Here is a 17,678-nt window from a genome sequence, read left to right as displayed (position 1 = left end):
TCATTGAGAATAACAAAGCAACTGACAGTTCACCAATATGTGATTTTGCTACTGTGCTAAATAAACCATTCAGCAATATGTACAGATGTCTTACAGCACACAGCATTAAATAAATGTTACAACGAATGTGTGTAATTTTTGTATAATTTATAAAGTGGAAACACACTCTGCACTAGAATGATATCACTTAACTTCTATAATGAACTGCTGACATACAAGCTGACCATGCATGTTCCTCTGTTTTCTTTACAAATATACTGCCCATAACACATGTAACTTTGGTTGCTGCATCATCAAAAACTCTCACTGGGGCTAAGGGTAACAAAGACTATCACCTACCCTTATGTGTTCTACAGAATCATTCATGATAAACTCACTTGTTTTTTGTAATCTTCGATGTATCACAGGAAGGGCACATTTGTTGAACATTCAAGCAAAAATGATAGGAAACCAGCATCTATTCTTGGTTAAAAATAAGCAGGTAATATGATGGAAACTGGTGAAACACTTTGTTACTAGATTATCATGGAAGAGTAGTTGCTTGTTATTTGCAATTTTGGAATGTTTCAATCAGTTAAATTAGCTTTTTTTTCAGTTTTTGTTTTATATTCAAGTTGGCAACTCCAATTTCAACCAAGATGATTACATGGAGCAGATACACAACACAGTACAGTTATATTAGCAGATTTAAAGTACATTAAATAGCTGACACCCTACGAATATTAGAACAACAACTGTAATATAGATCACAGGAAGGACAAAATACCATATAAGAAAGCTTTCTTTGTGCAATGCTGCAATTTTTTAATTAAAATGAAAGACAAGTGCAAAAACTGATTCTTCAGGAATGCTTGGGCTGTTTTAAAAATAAATAATTTACTTTGTGTACTTATTTGTCAGATTGCACAAGATTTGGACCACCATTTCAGGTCAGAAACAAGATAGCATCAAACTGGCGATCCTGCATCAAAAAAGCAGAATTTTATTTCACTGGCACAGAGAGAGGCCAGAAGGGTGGAGAGGAAGGTGGGGTGCATTTTGTGGACACAAAATGTGCTTCAAAAGTTGTACCTTAAGTATAAATTCTTCGAATACAATCATTATACAAGTAGCATAATTACTAGGGTAAGAAGTACAGAACAGAGTAGTGATACACAGAAGAAGAAAGCTTTATAGATGGCTCATATTATTGTAGAACTTGAAAAGTAGATGGCTGGTGAAACGATTTAATGTTCAATGGGGGGGGGGGGGGGGGCGGCAATTCCCAACTGACAAGAAATTACAGGGAATATGTCTTAATGCATTGAACTGTATGCATCCTGTGTTGCAAATAAATTATTTACCCAGTCCAGAACTTACACAGAAACGCTGTGCCAACCAGAGATGTCAAACAGAAATGGAAGTCTGCTCCTGCCATGATTAATATCGACACCTACTACGAATAATGTAGAAATTTTTGAAAGAAATCTACTTTTCAAATCAAATTCTGGCATGCCATACAGACCTCCTACTTATTAAGTGTTAAGAATGATGATGCAGAACTATAAACAACTATGTGAAAGGTAAAAATTCATCAGAGGCAAGGAATTTAAAATGAGAACTTACAATTTTTTTATCGTGCTGTGTATAGGACAACAGTACTGATTGTGAAACATGATGCTTAACCATACATTATTCATTTCTACAGGGCACGAACAATTTGCGAGGTGAAGCGTTTCTTTTGTTTATAACGGTAACTGCCTTCATTTAGTATGTATGGTTGGTTCTAATTACAGTATAGCGATTACTACACCTGTCCACAACCTGTCAGTGGTTTGCTTATGTGCAAGTTCTTAAATAACATTTGCCTGCTGGAACAACAAGTTACTCTGGAAGCTGGCCTCTTGAAAAAAATGTAAATTTTACCTGAAACTTTATGCACGACAACTTACCAATACAAACTCTCTTACCAACACAAGCTCTTTGACAATAAAATTCCATTCTCTTACTACTTTCCAAAAGTATTTCCAGTGAACCCTTTCAAATCTTTTCATTAGGAAGGTCGTTTCTGCATTACCTAAAAACTAGATCTGATTTTGCAATGCTAGCATATAAAGCCTAAAAAGTAACAAGAAAGATGCAGTCAAAATACTTTCATATTTCACTGGTACTGGTACATCAGCCAGAAAAATCTTTTTAAAAATAAATAAAACATTTTAGAAATGAAGTAGATTTAAGAATCCAATACCAAGGATAGTGTTCACTTTCTCTTTTTTATGTTTCTGATAATCTAAGGTACCTCTTCAGCTTCTCAGCTTGGAGTTCATAATCTGCAAATTCAAGAATGCATACTGCACATCACTGTGAAAAATGTCCTGAACCAGAAGCTACAGCATCTGCAGTTGCTAGCTATTTTACACATGAGCCACAGGAAATCATTGTGTATAAGAAATGAGTCCGTGTCAGTTAGGACACAATGGATACAAAGTAAAGGCAGAAAAACCAACACAAAAACTGCAATGTATCAATCACTAAGAAGTAAATCTTGTGAATTCATGTTCAAATTGTAGATGGATTTAACACACTTAAAAATGAATTCTGAAAAAGTTCTGGTGTCTGATTATTACATTTATTTCTATACATTTACATCTGCTGTGTAAACTGGAACAAAGATTATAAAAACTTTTCAAAGCTGATGTGCATAGAACTGAAAGTGAGAATTTCATTGGAGCTACTGTTACAGAAAATAGGCAGAAGCTAATTGCAGGCATGAAGCTACAACGTTTACGATGAACAATGCAGATTTTTATCCCAAAGTTACATGCAGTGATGTGTATACATTTTAATTACACAGATTTAAACAACAATGCACATTTCAGCAGATTCACATCAGTAAATGAATACATGAGTAACTTCAAATGAAAACATTGTTCTCCTTGATGACGGCAATGTAAATTAAGACAAAACAGTGTGCATTAATGTCAATTTGATAAGAAAGCTAACTGAAGTCAGCTGTGACACCAATACATTGCATATATTTAACTGAAAATGACCTAATTACATGCATATGTCCAAAAGGCAACACATGTATCTATTACATAATCTCCAGTGCCAGAATCTAGTCAGAATGCACAGACAGCAACAATGTACTGTGTAACTCAAATGCTGCAGTTCTGCAGCATGATTTAGTTTCACTCTGAGGTTGTACATTAACAACCATTCCTAGAGGCGAATGAAGTGGGAACTCGATGGAGTGGGATCCAAAACCACATTCCACGATACAACCATTGAGCCACCATCTTTTAATTACAAATTGAATTACATGCACGTATTGCTCATCTATCACCAATATGCAGGCTGATATACCAACTCAGGCAGTTGTCTTGTAGCTAAAAATTTAATGTGAGTTGTGTGCTCTCTGCCACTAGAGAACATTTTTGTAAGAAGTGTGCAATCATTACTGGCTGCTGTCTAATTTTTCACAGCAAATATTTCAAGTTTACCTGCCTTTCGCTGCTTCTAAGTGTGTATCAAATGTCGAACTAATCATGTTAATTGTTATATCAGTTACTATCTGTAGCCTTACCTAACATAGTTGACAATGACAGAATCATGTATTCACATATTTCCTTAAAGTTTTGTGTGTTAGTAACTTCATTCGTTACTTCTTTTTTTAACTCTTATTTGCGCAAAACAAAAGTTATGTTTTATAATGCGACTAGATTGTGAATTTATCATAGTGGTTGAACTTTACGTAATCACAAAATTTTCTGTCGAAGCTCATCCAACTTCGCTGCATGGCGATATAATTTAGGATTAATATTTAAACAACCAGATTTCTAAACAGCTTGATATGCCATCACTTTCTGTAATAATCCAAGGTCAATTGCTTTATACAGCAGGCCTTAAACTTACTGGTTCTGGAAGGACTAATGTCTGTATGCATAATAAATAACAGAAGTTAAAAGCTTACCTCATCTTTTAGCCTTTGAATCTCTCTCTCCGATGCATCAAGCTTCAGTTCCATACTTCTTGCACTTGCTTTGGCTGAAGTATATTTAGCTTCCAAAGACATTATAGCCGAATCTCTTGTCATAACTAAAGAGCGTAATGAATCAATTTGAATCTGCTTCTCATTTAAATTAGACTCCATATCCTGCAAAACTTTCTGCTGCTCTTTTAACTGATTTGTTTTCTGTTCAATGATACCATCACGTTCAGTACGCTCCCTTACCTGAAAGACAAAGTAATGGCATTACTAATAGAAAAATACAAATGTCAATTGCCCTCGTATACAGTAAAGTGAAAAACATAAATATGTTAACATCATAAATAAATTAAGAAAGTCATCTATAAATGTATTTGAGTTGTAATGTTACAGACCACCTGATTAGCATACTATTTGCGACACCAGAATCCCATTACGCACATTTATGGTCATATTTTTATTTTCAGTTCACACCACTTATTTTAATACACTACACATAAATTACATGAATATAACTTTTGTTCAAGAATTTGCAAAAAAGAAGAATACTATTGTTCATAAAACATGTACTAAAAAGTTTTAAACAGCAGATGGAACAGGGTAATAAGAATTGTCATATGAAGTTATCACTATTGAAGGCAGTTAATTTAATTCTGCCTATAATTAACATAATGTAATACTATATGTTAAAAATACTCATGATTTACTATTTGGTACTGAAGAGTCTATCTGATGAAACTAATCATAAGATTCACATTATGTTTTCTGCTGCATATAATGCTGCATTTAAACAATATTATACAAGCTGTCTGTCACTGTGCGTCGATTGTGGCACTATTTTTGAAGATTGGCAGTATGATGATGGTGAAGTTCTTTGCCTAGAAGCATGTTAACAGAGAGAGTATGTTGTGCCTGACAGAGTATGTGCACAGTGGTGATAAAGACAGCTGCTTGTGGACAGTCAGGCCAAGTGTGGCCGGGACACCATAACTATAGCTTTGTCAATGAAGTCAAGATTGAAATGCTCATCTCTATAGCATCTGTTTACGGCTTGTGAAGATTGCTGCTTGGCACATCAAGATCTGCTCCTGTCTGTGTGAAATCTTTGGCAGTTATTACCACAGCAGCTTCTGGGTTTTAACATTCTTTTTAGCTCCACTCAAAAATATGAGAGGTACTCTGTTCCGCACACTTACTGCTAGATAACATGGCAGAGGCTGCTGATGTCTGTAACAGCCTAAATGGAAAGAAAGACAGCCTACATGGAAAGAAAGAACAAATTAAAGGAGAAGGTACTGTGGCTGCAATGAGAAAAAAAGCTGGAAAATGGAGGGACTGAATACATAAGCTGAAGTGATAAATGTATTCCTGCAAAAGCTCATCCAGCACAGAAGGTAAATCTTACTACTGATTATTAAAATTATTCTGTTTACACGAAAGAAACATTGACGTAAGACCAAATCGTGAATTGTGATAAAGAAAATTCGCGAAGTATAATCCACAGAGCCAGTGTGCATGCAGGTACAAAAGCAAGAACCACAGCTACAAACACAAAGATTGGCTGTTTGAAGATTTTCAAGAGTTGGAAGCTACTCAAAAGCAAGGGAATTACTTGATGGGAGTTGATACAAGTACCATGAGTTAAAAGATCACATCACAGTACCAACAATGGCCCTTCACACAGCAAGAGATAAGCAACCATTAGTATTTTGCAGCTGTGACTTATTAAACTGATTGTTCGGGTAATTTTCACATCTGTCAACACCTGCTTTCTTTGGGATTGGAATTATTATATTCTTCTTGAAGTCTGAGGGTATTTTGCCTGTTTCATACATCTTGGTCACCAGATGGTAGAGTTTTGTCAGGACTGGCTCTCCCAAGGCCATCAGTAGTTCCAATGGAATGTTGTCTACTCCGGGGGCCTTGTTTCGACTCAGGTCTTTCAGTGCTCTGTCAAACTCTTTCACGCAGTATCGTATCTCCCATTTCATCTTCATCTACATCCTCTTCCATTTCCATAATATTGTCCTCAAGTACATCGCCCTTGTATAGACCCTCTATATACTCCTTCCACCTTTCTGCTTTCCCTTCTTTGCTTAGAACTGGGTTTCCATCTGAGCTCTTGACATTCATACAAGTGGTTCTCTTCTCTCCAAAGGTCTCTTTAATTTTCCTGTAGGCAGTATCTATCTTACCCCTAGTGAGACAAGCCTCTACATCCTTAACATTATCTCTAGCCATCTCTGCTTAGCCATTTTGCACTTCCTGTCGATCTCATTTTTGAGACGTTTGTATTCCTTTTTTGCCTGCTTCATTAACTGCATTTTTATATTTTCTCCTTTCATCAATTAAATTCAATATTTCTTCTGTTACCCAAGGATTTCTAAGAGCCCTGGTCTTTTTACCTACTTGATCCTCTGCTGCCTTAACTACTTCGTCCCTCAAATCTACCCATTCTTCTTCTACTGTATTTCTTTCCCCCATTCCTGTCAATTGTTCCCTTATGCTCTCCCTAAAACTTTGTACAACCTCTGGTTCTTTCAGTTTATCCAGGTCCCATCTCCTTAAATTCCCACCTTTTTGCAGTTTCTTCAGTTTTAATCTACAGCTCATAACCAATAGATTGTGGTCAGAGTCCACATCTGCCCCTGGAAATGTCTTACAATTTAAAACCTGGTTCCTAAATCTCTGTCTTACCATTATATAATCTATCTGATACCTTTTAGTATCTCCAGGGTTCTTCCATGTATACAACCTTCTATCATGATTCTTAAACCAAGTGTTAGCTATAATTAAGTTGTGCTCTGTGCAAAATTCTACCAGGCGGCTTCCTCTTTCGTTTCTTAGCCCCAATCCATATTCACCTACTACGTTTCCTTCTCTCCCTTTCCTACACTCGAATTCCAGTCACCCATGACTTAAATTTTCGTCTCCCTTCACTATCTGAATAATTTCTTTTATATCATCATACATTTCTTCAATTTCTTCTTCATCTGCAGAGCTAGTTGGCATATAAACTTGTACTACTGTAGTAGGAGTGGGCTTCGTGTCTATCTTGGCCACAATAATGCGTTCACCATGCTGTTTGTAGTAGCTAACCCGCTTTCCTATTTTCCTATTCATTATTAAACCTACTCCTGCATTGCCCCTATTTGACTTTGTGTTTATAACCCTGTAGTCACCTGACCAGAAGTCTTGTTCCTCCTGCCACCGAACTTCACTAATTCCCACTATATCTAACTTTAACCTATCCATTTCCCTTTTTAAATTTTCTAACCTACCTGCCCGATTAAGGGATCTGACATTCCACGCTCCAATCCGTAGGACGCCAGTTTTCTTTCTCCTGATAACGACATCCTCTTGAGTAGTCCCCGCCCGGAGATCCGAATGGGGGACTACTTTACCTCCGGAATATTTTACCCAAGAGGACGCCATCATCATTTAATCATACAGTAAAGCTGCATGCCCTCGGGAAAAATTACGGCCGTAGTTTCCCCTTGCTTTCAGCCGTTCGCAGTACCAGCACAGCAATGCCGTTTTGGTTATTGTTACAAGGCCAGATCAGTCAATCATCCAGACTGTTGCCCTTGCAACTACTGAAAAGGCTGCTGCCCCTCTTCAGGAACCACACGTTTGTCTGGCCTCTCAACAGATACCCCTCCGTTGTGGTTGTACCTACGGTACCGCCATCTGTATCGCTGAGGCACGCAAGCCTCCCCACCAACGGCAAGGTCCATGGTTCATGGGGGGGGGGGGGGGGGGGGGGGGGGGCGGGGGGGGGGGGGGGGGCATACAGACATATGTGATCAATATCAGAGAAGGAAAGTTGCTACTCACCATATAGCAGAGATGCCGAGTCATAATAGGCGCAACAAAAAGATTCAAACAATTACAGCTTTTGGGACACACACACACACACACACACACACACACACACACACACACACAGTCTCAGACAACTGAAACCATAGTGCGAGCAGCAACACCAACGCATGATGTGGGTGGCGACTGGGTGGGAGGTAAAGAGGAGGCTGGGGTGGGGAGAGGGGAGGGATAGTATGGTAGGGATGCAGACAGTGAAGTGCTGCAGTTTAGACTGAAGGCAGGTCAGAAGATGGAAAAAGGGGGGGGGAGATACATAATGGAAAGGAGAAAAATAAAAAGAAATTAAAAGACTGGGTGTGGCAGTGAAATGACGGCTGTGTAGTGCTGGAATGCGAACAGGGAGGGCGCTGGATGGGTGAGAACAGTGACTAACGAAGGTTGATGCCAGGAGGGTTACGGGAACGTAGGATATATTGCAGGGAAAGTTTCCACCTGTGCAATTCAGAAAAGCTGGTGTTGGTGGGAAAGATCCATATGGCACAGGCTTCGAAGCAGTCACTGAAATGAGGGATATCATGTTTGGCATTGTGTTCAGCAACAGGGTGGTCCACTTCTTTCTCAGAAACAGTTTATCAGTGGCCATTCATGTGGAAAGACAGCTTGTTGGTTGTCATGCCTACATAGAATGCAGCACAGTGGTTACAGCTTAGCTTGTGAATCACGACTGGTTTCACAGATATCCCTGCCTTTGATGGGATTAGTGATGTTAGTGACCAGACTGTAGTAGTTGGCGTAAGGATGACGTATGGGGCAGGTCTTGCATCTAGGTCTATTACAGGGGTATGAGCCATGAGGTATGGGATTAGGAGCAGGGGTTGTGTAAGGATGGATGAGTATATTGTGTAGGTTCGGTGGACGGCGGAATACCACTGTAAGAGGGGTGGGAAGGATAGTGGGCAGGGAATTTCTTATTTCAGGACACGACAAGAGGTAATCGAAACCCTGGCGGAGAATGCAATTCAGTTTCTCAAGTCCCGGATGGTATTGAGTTACGAGGGGAATGCTTCTCTGTGGCCGGAATGTGGGACTTTGGGAGGTGGTGGGAGACTGGAAAGATAAGGCACAGGAGATGTGTTTTTGTACAAGGATGGGAGGAAATCTGCTGTCAGTGAATGCTTCAGTGAGACCCTCAGTATATTTTGAGAGGGACTGTTCGTCACTGCAGAAGCGATAACCATGGGTGGCTAGGCTGTGCAGAAGGGACTTCTTGGTGTGGAATGAGTGGCAACTGTCGAAGTGGAGGTATTGCTGGTGGTTAGTAGGTTTGATAACGGCAGAGGTACTGATGTTGCCATCTCCGAGGTGGAGGTCAACATATAGGAAGTTGGCTTGTTGGGTTGAGTAGGACCAGGTGAAGCAAATGGTGTAGATGTTGTTGAGGTTCTGGAGGAATGTGTATATGGTGTCCTCACCTTCAATCCGGATAGCAGAGATTTCATCAATGAATCTGAACCAGGTGAGGGGTTTAGGATTCTGGTTTTTCAGTAAGGATTCCTCTAGATTGCCCATGAATAGGTTGGCATAGGATGGTGCCATGCAGGTGCCCATAGCTGTACCCCGGATTTGTTTGTACATAATCCCTTCCAAGGAGAAGTAATTGTGGGTGAGGCTATAGTTGGTCATGTTGACTAGGAATGAGGTTGAGTTGGTTTGGAATCCGTAGGGCGTCTGGACAGGTAGTTTTTGATAGCAGTAAGGCCATGGGCATTAGGAATGTTAGTGCACAGGGAGGTGGCATCAATAGTAATGACCGTGATGATATTTGGTTTGTGGGGCACTCAACTGCACAGTTATCAGCGCCCGTACAAATTCCCAACCTTTGCTCATTCCACTCTCGCCACTTTCATGAATGAATGATGAAATGATGAGGACAACACAAACACACAGTCATCTCGTGCAAGTGAAAATCCCTGACTCTTGCCGGGAACAGTAGTAACGAGCAGGGCACCGTGTGGTAAAGGGACAGGAACTGTGGAGAATGGGTGGAGGAAACGGTTGGTATCTTTTATATAAGAAGATAGGTTCCAGGAAATAGGTTGAGGGTGTTAGTCTATGACAGCAGAGATTCTCTCAGTGGAGAGACAGTAACCGGCCACAATGGGGTGTCCTGGGTGGTTGGGATTATGGAATTTAGGAAGCATGTAGAAGGTGGGAGTGTGGGGAGTGGTAGGGGTAAGTAGAGATGGATTCTGGGGAGAGGTTATGGGATGGGCCTAAGGATTTGAGTAGTGACTGGAGATCCTGCTGGATTACTGGAATGGGGTCACTGTGGCAAGGTTTGTAAGTGGGAGTATCTGAAAGCTGACGGAGTCCTTCTGCCACATAATCCATGCGGTTCAAAACAACAGTGGTGGAGCCTTTGTCTGCAGGTAGGATTATAAGGTCGGAATCAGTTTTTAGATGGTGGCCTGCAGTTCTTTCTGTGGATGTAAGGTTAGTTTGCATGTTGAGAGATTTGGGGAATGATTCTGAGGCAAGGTTCGAGGTTAAGAAACCCTGGCAAGTTAACAGGGGGTGGTTTGGAGGTAGTGCGGGTGTATCACAGTTGGATAGAGGAGTGAACTGGGTTAGGCAAGGTTCAATATTGGTCTTAGGTCGAGTCTGATTGGTCGGGTTGGTGGCGAAAAAGCGTTTCCACTGTAGGAACTGGGAGAAGGTCTTTAACCAGTCCTGCATGACTGAATGAAGGAGTGAGGCAAAAGGTGAGGCCTTTGGAAAGAACTGATATTTCTATGGGACTAAGGCTTCTGGAGGAAAGGTTCAAGAGTGTGTTGCGGGCCTGTTTATGTTCTGGGTTCTGTGTGGTGGTGGGAGGGAATTTTGGAGGGTGGGTTAAGTGTAGTAGGTCTGCGAGACGGTTCGTCAGCTATGAGGGGACATGGGGGAGGTTTGGAGGTGGTTGTTGAAGTGGTGGACAGTGGTACTCCGAGGCGGGAATAGGAAGTGAGCATGATGGAGAGATTTTTGAGGTGGCGTTGTGCATGTCGCTGAAGTTCCTGCAGGGCAAGAGTTTCAGTGCGTGTTATGGGTTCCGGGAATTTGGGATAACATAGCAGGAGAATTTTGCGAATGGAGAGAAGGTACTGCAAGGAGGATTGAGCCTGGTTGATATGGTTTCACAGGACTATGTTGTTGAGGGTTACGGATTAACAGAATCAGAACTGGTGGAGGTCAATGTGGAAGGAGGGGTGGCAACCAAAGATAGGTAATTTGATGGTAAGGCCATTAGGTGGGATTTCACGAGAGAAGCAGCAACGCAGGAACAGTTTGTGGGACTGGGATCTAGCTAGGGATAAGGGAACTTTTATGTATTGACGCAGATGGAAGGAACAAGGATCCACGGTGGTATAAAACATGCGAAAAAATTCAGTAAAAAGGTAGAATTACGTCTGAAAAATTACGCAAAAAATATACCCAAATACGTGTGAAAAATATGCAAAGGACGAAATGGATGCCCAAAGGGGAAAAAACGAGATGAAATCTGAGTAAGACGATGATAGCGGAAAGTGAAAACTCACTAAAATTGGCGATAAGTCACAAGGATCACACTAGAGAATAACTAAAAATTAATAAATATATGTATATTACTGTGGGTAGCAGGTTTGAGGGCGGATAAGCATGAAGAAGGGGGACAGCAGATGTGGAAAGAAAGATTTACAAGCATAACGAGTGCGTACAGGAACAATAGTAATCCTTACTGTTGCTTCAGTGGATACGTCATTTATCGTCTTCTGAAGTTTGAGACGTTATTCAGTTCTCTAATATAACACAGGAGGTTATTTCATGGTTAGGTTCCAGCTTCTAAGGAGGACTTTGAGAAAGTGGCTGAATAATGGAGTGGTACAGAAAGACTTTTGCTCTTAAGGGAAAAGGTGTTTCTGTCATGTCATTCAGATAAGAGTAAGGGTGAAGAGATATACACAGGACGGTGATTGGCCACATAAGACAGTAGAAAAGACATTGGTATGGAAATCTCTGTTGTCCAAACCTAGCCAGGATAGCTGTGCAAATGGTGGTGAAAAATCATAAGAGAGTTGAACACCACAGATACATTTAACACACACATTCATTATCAGTTCCCGTAGTCGTGAGCTTTCATGAGAGAGGCCCTGCAGGACAAAGTCGCTGTAATCAAGTGTTGTCTAACTGTTTGTGCATATTTGTTTTTAGGTTGAGAGGGAAGAGCCTTTTTATTTTTGTACGGCATGGAGAGATGCTGATGCCTCCTTGCACCCGAGGTTACATTCTCAGTCCAATGGGACTCTTATCCAATTCCATACAGAGTATAGCTCTTAAGCATAATACAGTGTAGGTCACCGAAACAGAAAACTGTGTCCAGTTGTTATAAGGAAGATCATGTCACACCCATCTACAAATAGGGTAGCAGAGGTGATGCCGAAACTACCATCCAGTTATCATCTACATCCCTCTGTTTTACCACACTGGAACACATTCTGAAATCAAACAACATGAGGTCTTGTGACAATGGTCTCTTTCATGCCAACCAGCACAAATTCCGAAAACACTGGTCACGTAAATCCAACTCGTGTTTTCTTCACATGATATCCTGAAACTCACGGTTCAAGGCTATCGAGCAGATGCTCTATTTCCTGATTTTGGAAAAGCATTTGACTCTATACAACACCAGTGCTTATTATGATAGTATGATTATATATGCTATCAAAATAAAATTTGTGGGTTAACAATTACTTACAAGGAGAGGACCCCAGTGGTGGGACTGAATTTCTGAAATCCTCTATATGGCGATGTGAGTTAAAGTCCCAGGTATCACACACTGCAACCATTCACCCTGATTGTCCCTTGTTTGCAACTAATTTTTATACATACAGGGTGGTCCATTGATAGTGACCAGGCCAAATATCTCACGAAATAAGTGTCAAACGAAAAAACTACAAAGAACGAAACTTGTCTAGCTTGAAGGGGGAAACCAGATGGCACTATGGTTGGCCCGCTAGATGGCGCTGCCATAGGTCAAATGCATATCAACTGCGTTTTCTTAAATAGGAATCCCCATTTTTTTATTATATATTTGTGTAGTACGTAAAGAAATATGAATGTTTTAGTTGGACCACTTTTTTCGCTTTGTGATAGATGGCGCTGTAATAGTCACAAATGTATAAGTACGTGGTATCATGCAACATTCCGCCAGTGTGGACGGTATTTGCTTCGTGATACATTACCCATGTTAAAATGGACCATTTACCAATTGCAGAAAATGTCAATTCGTGTTGATGCATGGTTATTGTGATCAAAATGCCCAACAGGCATGTGCTATGTATGCTGCTCGGTATCCTGGACGACATCATCCAAGTGTCCAGACCGTTCGCCAGATAGTTACATTATTTAAGGAAACAGGAAGTGTTCAGACATGTGAAACGTCAACCATGACCTGCAACAAATGATGATGCCCAAGTAGATATTTTAGCTGCTGTCATGGCTAATCCGCACATCAGCAGCAGACAAACCGCGTGAGGATCGGGAATCTCAAAAACGTCAGTGTTGAGGATGCTACATCAACATTGATTGAGCTCATACCACATTTCTATGCACCGGGAATTGCATGGTGACAATTTAGAACATTGTGTACAGTTCTGCCACTTGGCACAAGAGAAATTACGGGACGATGACAGATTGTTTGCACGCATTCTGTTTAGTGACGAACTGTCATTCACCAACAGCGGTAACGTAAACCAGCATAATATGCAGTATTGGGCAACGGAAAATCCACGATGGCTGCACCAAGTGGAACATTAGCAACCTTGGCGAGTTAATGCATGGTGCAGCATTATGGGAGGAAGGATAATTGGCCCCCATTTTATTGATGGCAATCTAAATGCTGCAATGTATGCCGATTTCCTGCGTAATGTTCTACCAATGTTACTACAAAATGTTTCACTGCATGACAGAATGGCAATGTACTTTCAACATGATGGATGTCTGGCACATAGTTCACGTGCTGTTGTAGCGGTATTGAATAGCATATTTCATGACAGGTGGATTGGTCGTCTAAGAACCATACCATGGCCTGCACGTTCACCGGATCTGACGTTCCTGGATTTCTTTCTGTAGGGAAAGTTGAAGGATATTTGCTATCGTGATCCACCGATAACACCTGACAGTATGTGTCAGCGCATTGTCAATGGATGTGCGAACATTACGGAAGGCAAACTACTCGCTGTTGAGAGGAATGTCATTACACGTATTGCCAAATTCTTTGAGGTTGACGGACATCATTTTGAGCATTTATTGCATTAATGTGGTATTTACAGATAATCACGCAGTAACAGCATGCATTCTCAGAAATGATAAGTTCACAAAGGTACATGTATCACATTGGAACAACCGAAATAAAATGTTCAAACTTATCTACATTCTGAATTTTAATTCAAGAAACCTACCTGTTACCAACTGTTTGTCTAAAATTGTGAGCGATATGTTTGTGACTATTACAGCGCCATCTATCACAAAGCGAAAAAAGTGGTCCAACTAAAACATTAAAACATTCATATTTCTTTACGTACTACACGAATATGTAACAAAAACGCAGTTGATATCCGTTTGACCTATGGCAGCGCCATCTAGCGGGCCAACCATAGCGCCATCTGGTTTCCCCCTTCAAGCTAGTTAAGTTCCATTCTTTGTAGTTTTTTCGTTTGACGCTTATTTTGTGAGATATTTGGCCCGGTCACGATCAATAGACCACCCTATATCTCGCACACAGAATCTCGCGTAATGCTCCATGGTTCCCCCCCCCCCCCCCTCCCCCACACCTCTTTGGGGTGGGGTGGGGAGAAGCAATATCATTCAGCAAAAATCACACAGGAAAGGAAAAAGGGGAATTTAACATGTTGGGGCTCAAATCAAATTAGGGGCTTTGAAATTTCTTATTGTTAACTCTTTATTGGAATGACTTTGGTCATAGTTTATACTAAATTAATGGGGTTAAATTTAATTTTTTATTGCTATTCTTTTGTCACATCATTTTAATCGCTATTAAATTTTTCATCTGCCCTCAATCTCTTTTCCATTCATTCTTTTTCCACTTGGCATTTAGTTTTTTTTATTCATCTATGATAATATTTAAACATTTGAATCTACTATTGTATCAGTTAAAAACAGAAGACAAAATTCATATTGACTACGTAATGGTGCCAAAAATGTATATTTCATTAAAAGATGTACATTTTTTTGGATGGTAGTCGTCGTACAAACATTTAAAACAAATTCTTATTCCATTATGGACAAAGTACCAAATTTACCTGAATCTAAGACCCACTCAAATCCAAACTACACCCGAGAAATTAGACTCTAAACTCAGGGAAGAATAATGAACAAACACTGGGTTCGATTCATAATCTTAGCAGCAAGGTTATTTTTTAGATTAATTTACTATTCGAAACGACATAACTTGTCTGCACCGAATTTATAGTATAGATGATTTTTAAATAAATACAAAAGTCAGCTGCCTTGCTTAATTTCTGATGATGTCACTATTCAGCATAAGAATAATATGAATATGGCTATGTTGACATAAATTGTCAACAAAGGTTTGCCAACTGTGTTTTGATAGTAGATTTATTTGTAGTGATGCAGCAATGCTGTAAAAATGGTGACACCAAGCTGATCGGTACCCCAAGCAAACCTGAAGTGCGATTAGCACTTTTTTGTACAAAATAAGTGGCTTCCTTCTTGAATTTGGCACTACAATGAAAGCAGTGCATTGTGGTTCACTATCATCATCATTTCACAAAATTAAACAAAAGAAAATGTGAGAATGAGCCATAGTTTACCAACTCTTTGGGTCATTCCACGTGAAGTGTCCTAGGGCTAACAGCTCATCCATCTGCAATTCTGATGAAATTTGTACAGGATGTACCTGAGGGTCCCACATGAGATTACGCAAAGTTTCAGGCTCACCTGTAACTTGGTTGAGGTGCTAGAGCCATTTTCGTGAAGACCACTTTTTACAGATACCGAAAAGTCGTGAAGGAATCGTCAAGTTTGGCATTCCACTACTCCTAATTTATAAGAGCTAGACTCCTGCTTCTGGATATTGTGCTACACCTTTGTGTGCTCTAAACACAAATGTTCCAAGTAGAGTTCAGAAAGCAATGCATTTGGCATAATCTCAGTTCAAAGTGGGCAACGAATCATGGTGAGAGATATTTTCCCCATGGTTTATTGAGCCATAAGTAATGGAGAAAGTGTACTATGGACCTGTCTGGGTGTTCAGTACATCACAAATTTTGTCCTGGCTTGTGTGTTTAATTACTGTGCTACCATCCCGCAAATTTTCTAAAAAACATGAATGTATCAAAATATACCTGTGTTCAAAGTCATGTATCTCAAAATGGGCACCTACCACATTACATTCATTAACACCATTCAACAGAGCACATTTCATTCTATTAGAAAAACTTATTTTCATTTGGGTGTGTCTTTGGGTAATGTGAAAAATGTCACCTAAAATTTGGAATTTTGTTGATTGTGTCTTCATTGTTTAAATATTCATTTTGCTGTTTATTCGGTGATTTTAAACCTGTTTGTGACAGGTTCATTGCTAAATTTAACCATTTAACTGTACTAGAGACTGCTACATAATTTTTGGAAAGCTGAATGCTTATTAATTTTCTCTCTTTTCTTTATTTAGGAGTCGACAATTTGATTTTAATTGTCTGAAGCATATCAAGTTGTTGCTAAAGTGGAAGAACAAGATCAAGTTAATGTATGCAGTTTTGGAAATATTGATTCCCCATGCAATTTAATGACATACAGTGCCTTAAAAGGACTGAAAGTTGTAAAGCAACTTTCCTTAGAAGAACAAGAATTACTTACTAGATGGAGTGGTTTAAATGCTACTCAAAATACTCAACTACGCCTCCATCATGAAGCTTTACTCCTAAAAAGATTTGAATTTTTGCAAAGATCATGCTGCAACTCATTTGGCAAGAAAAAATCACACTGCATGAAAAAGCTTGCGTTCAATCAACACAGAAACAGCTGACCTACTAAAAAGGATAACCATGTCTGATATTAAACCAGGCCAAAAAATGTGCCCTTCCTGTAGAAAAGAATTTGATACACTGAAATATTCACAAATGGACGTTACATATCAATCAGATGAAGCTGATGAGACTAATGTTGGTCACAATTTGAATACAATTGTAACATCTGTTGGAATATCACCATTAAAATTTCAACAAATTGGTGCAAGGGATACAAAAGGATATGCAAAGCGCAAAATACATCCAGTTGAAGGTGCAATTATTAAGAAAATTGCAGAAGTGGGAGGACTTGATCCCAGTGAATTGGAGCAACCATCCACAAGCAAGCAATGATTGACTTGTTCAAATTACATTGAGCTGATCCAAGAATTTAAAGAAAAATTACATAAATCAAATAATAAGAAGAATATTCAAATTTTGACCTTAGTTCCCCAAAGCTGGTCTATCAAAAAGACTATGGAAGAACTCTGTGTTTCAGAAATAATTATAAGGAATGCTAGAAAGTAAAAAGCTGAACAGGGAATATTGGCACAGCCCAAAGGTAAACGTGGGAGAAAGCTTTCTGAGGATGTGAAGGCAAGAAGAGTTTAGTCAGATTTGTCCAGGAAAAAAAGGACTGTTACTGTTCAGATAGATGGAGAAAATGCTAAAAAAACAGAAATATTTATTACTAAGCAACTTAAAAGAAATGTTTGTTGCATACCACAATAAAAGTGGACCGGAAATTGGATTTTCCAAATTTTGTGAATTACGGCCAAAGTGGTGTGTGACTGTAGGCACAGCTAGTTCACATTTAGTTT

The 17,678-nt window shown here is 39.6% G+C and overlaps 1 protein-coding gene across 4 annotated transcripts in view; it reads right to left on the bottom strand.

Annotated features, from left to right (window-relative positions):
- LOC126191190 (centrosomin-like) overlaps positions 1-17,678 on the bottom strand; it is a 417,752-nt gene that overhangs the window by 73,621 nt on the left and 326,453 nt on the right. For all 4 annotated transcript variants that reach the window (XM_049931983.1, XM_049931982.1, XM_049931984.1 and 1 more), the window contains exon 7: positions 3,953-4,213. In XM_049931983.1, the coding sequence (XP_049787940.1) occupies positions 3,953-4,213 (261 nt within the window). The remainder of the gene's footprint in view (positions 1-3,952; positions 4,214-17,678) is intronic.

The sequence above is a fragment of the Schistocerca cancellata genome, chromosome 6 (assembly GCF_023864275.1).
Source record: "Schistocerca cancellata isolate TAMUIC-IGC-003103 chromosome 6, iqSchCanc2.1, whole genome shotgun sequence".
NCBI classification, from domain to species: Eukaryota; Metazoa; Arthropoda; class Insecta; order Orthoptera; family Acrididae; genus Schistocerca; species Schistocerca cancellata.
The sequence above is the reverse complement of the archived record's forward strand: the minus strand, read 5'-3'. Positions and strand labels throughout refer to the sequence as shown.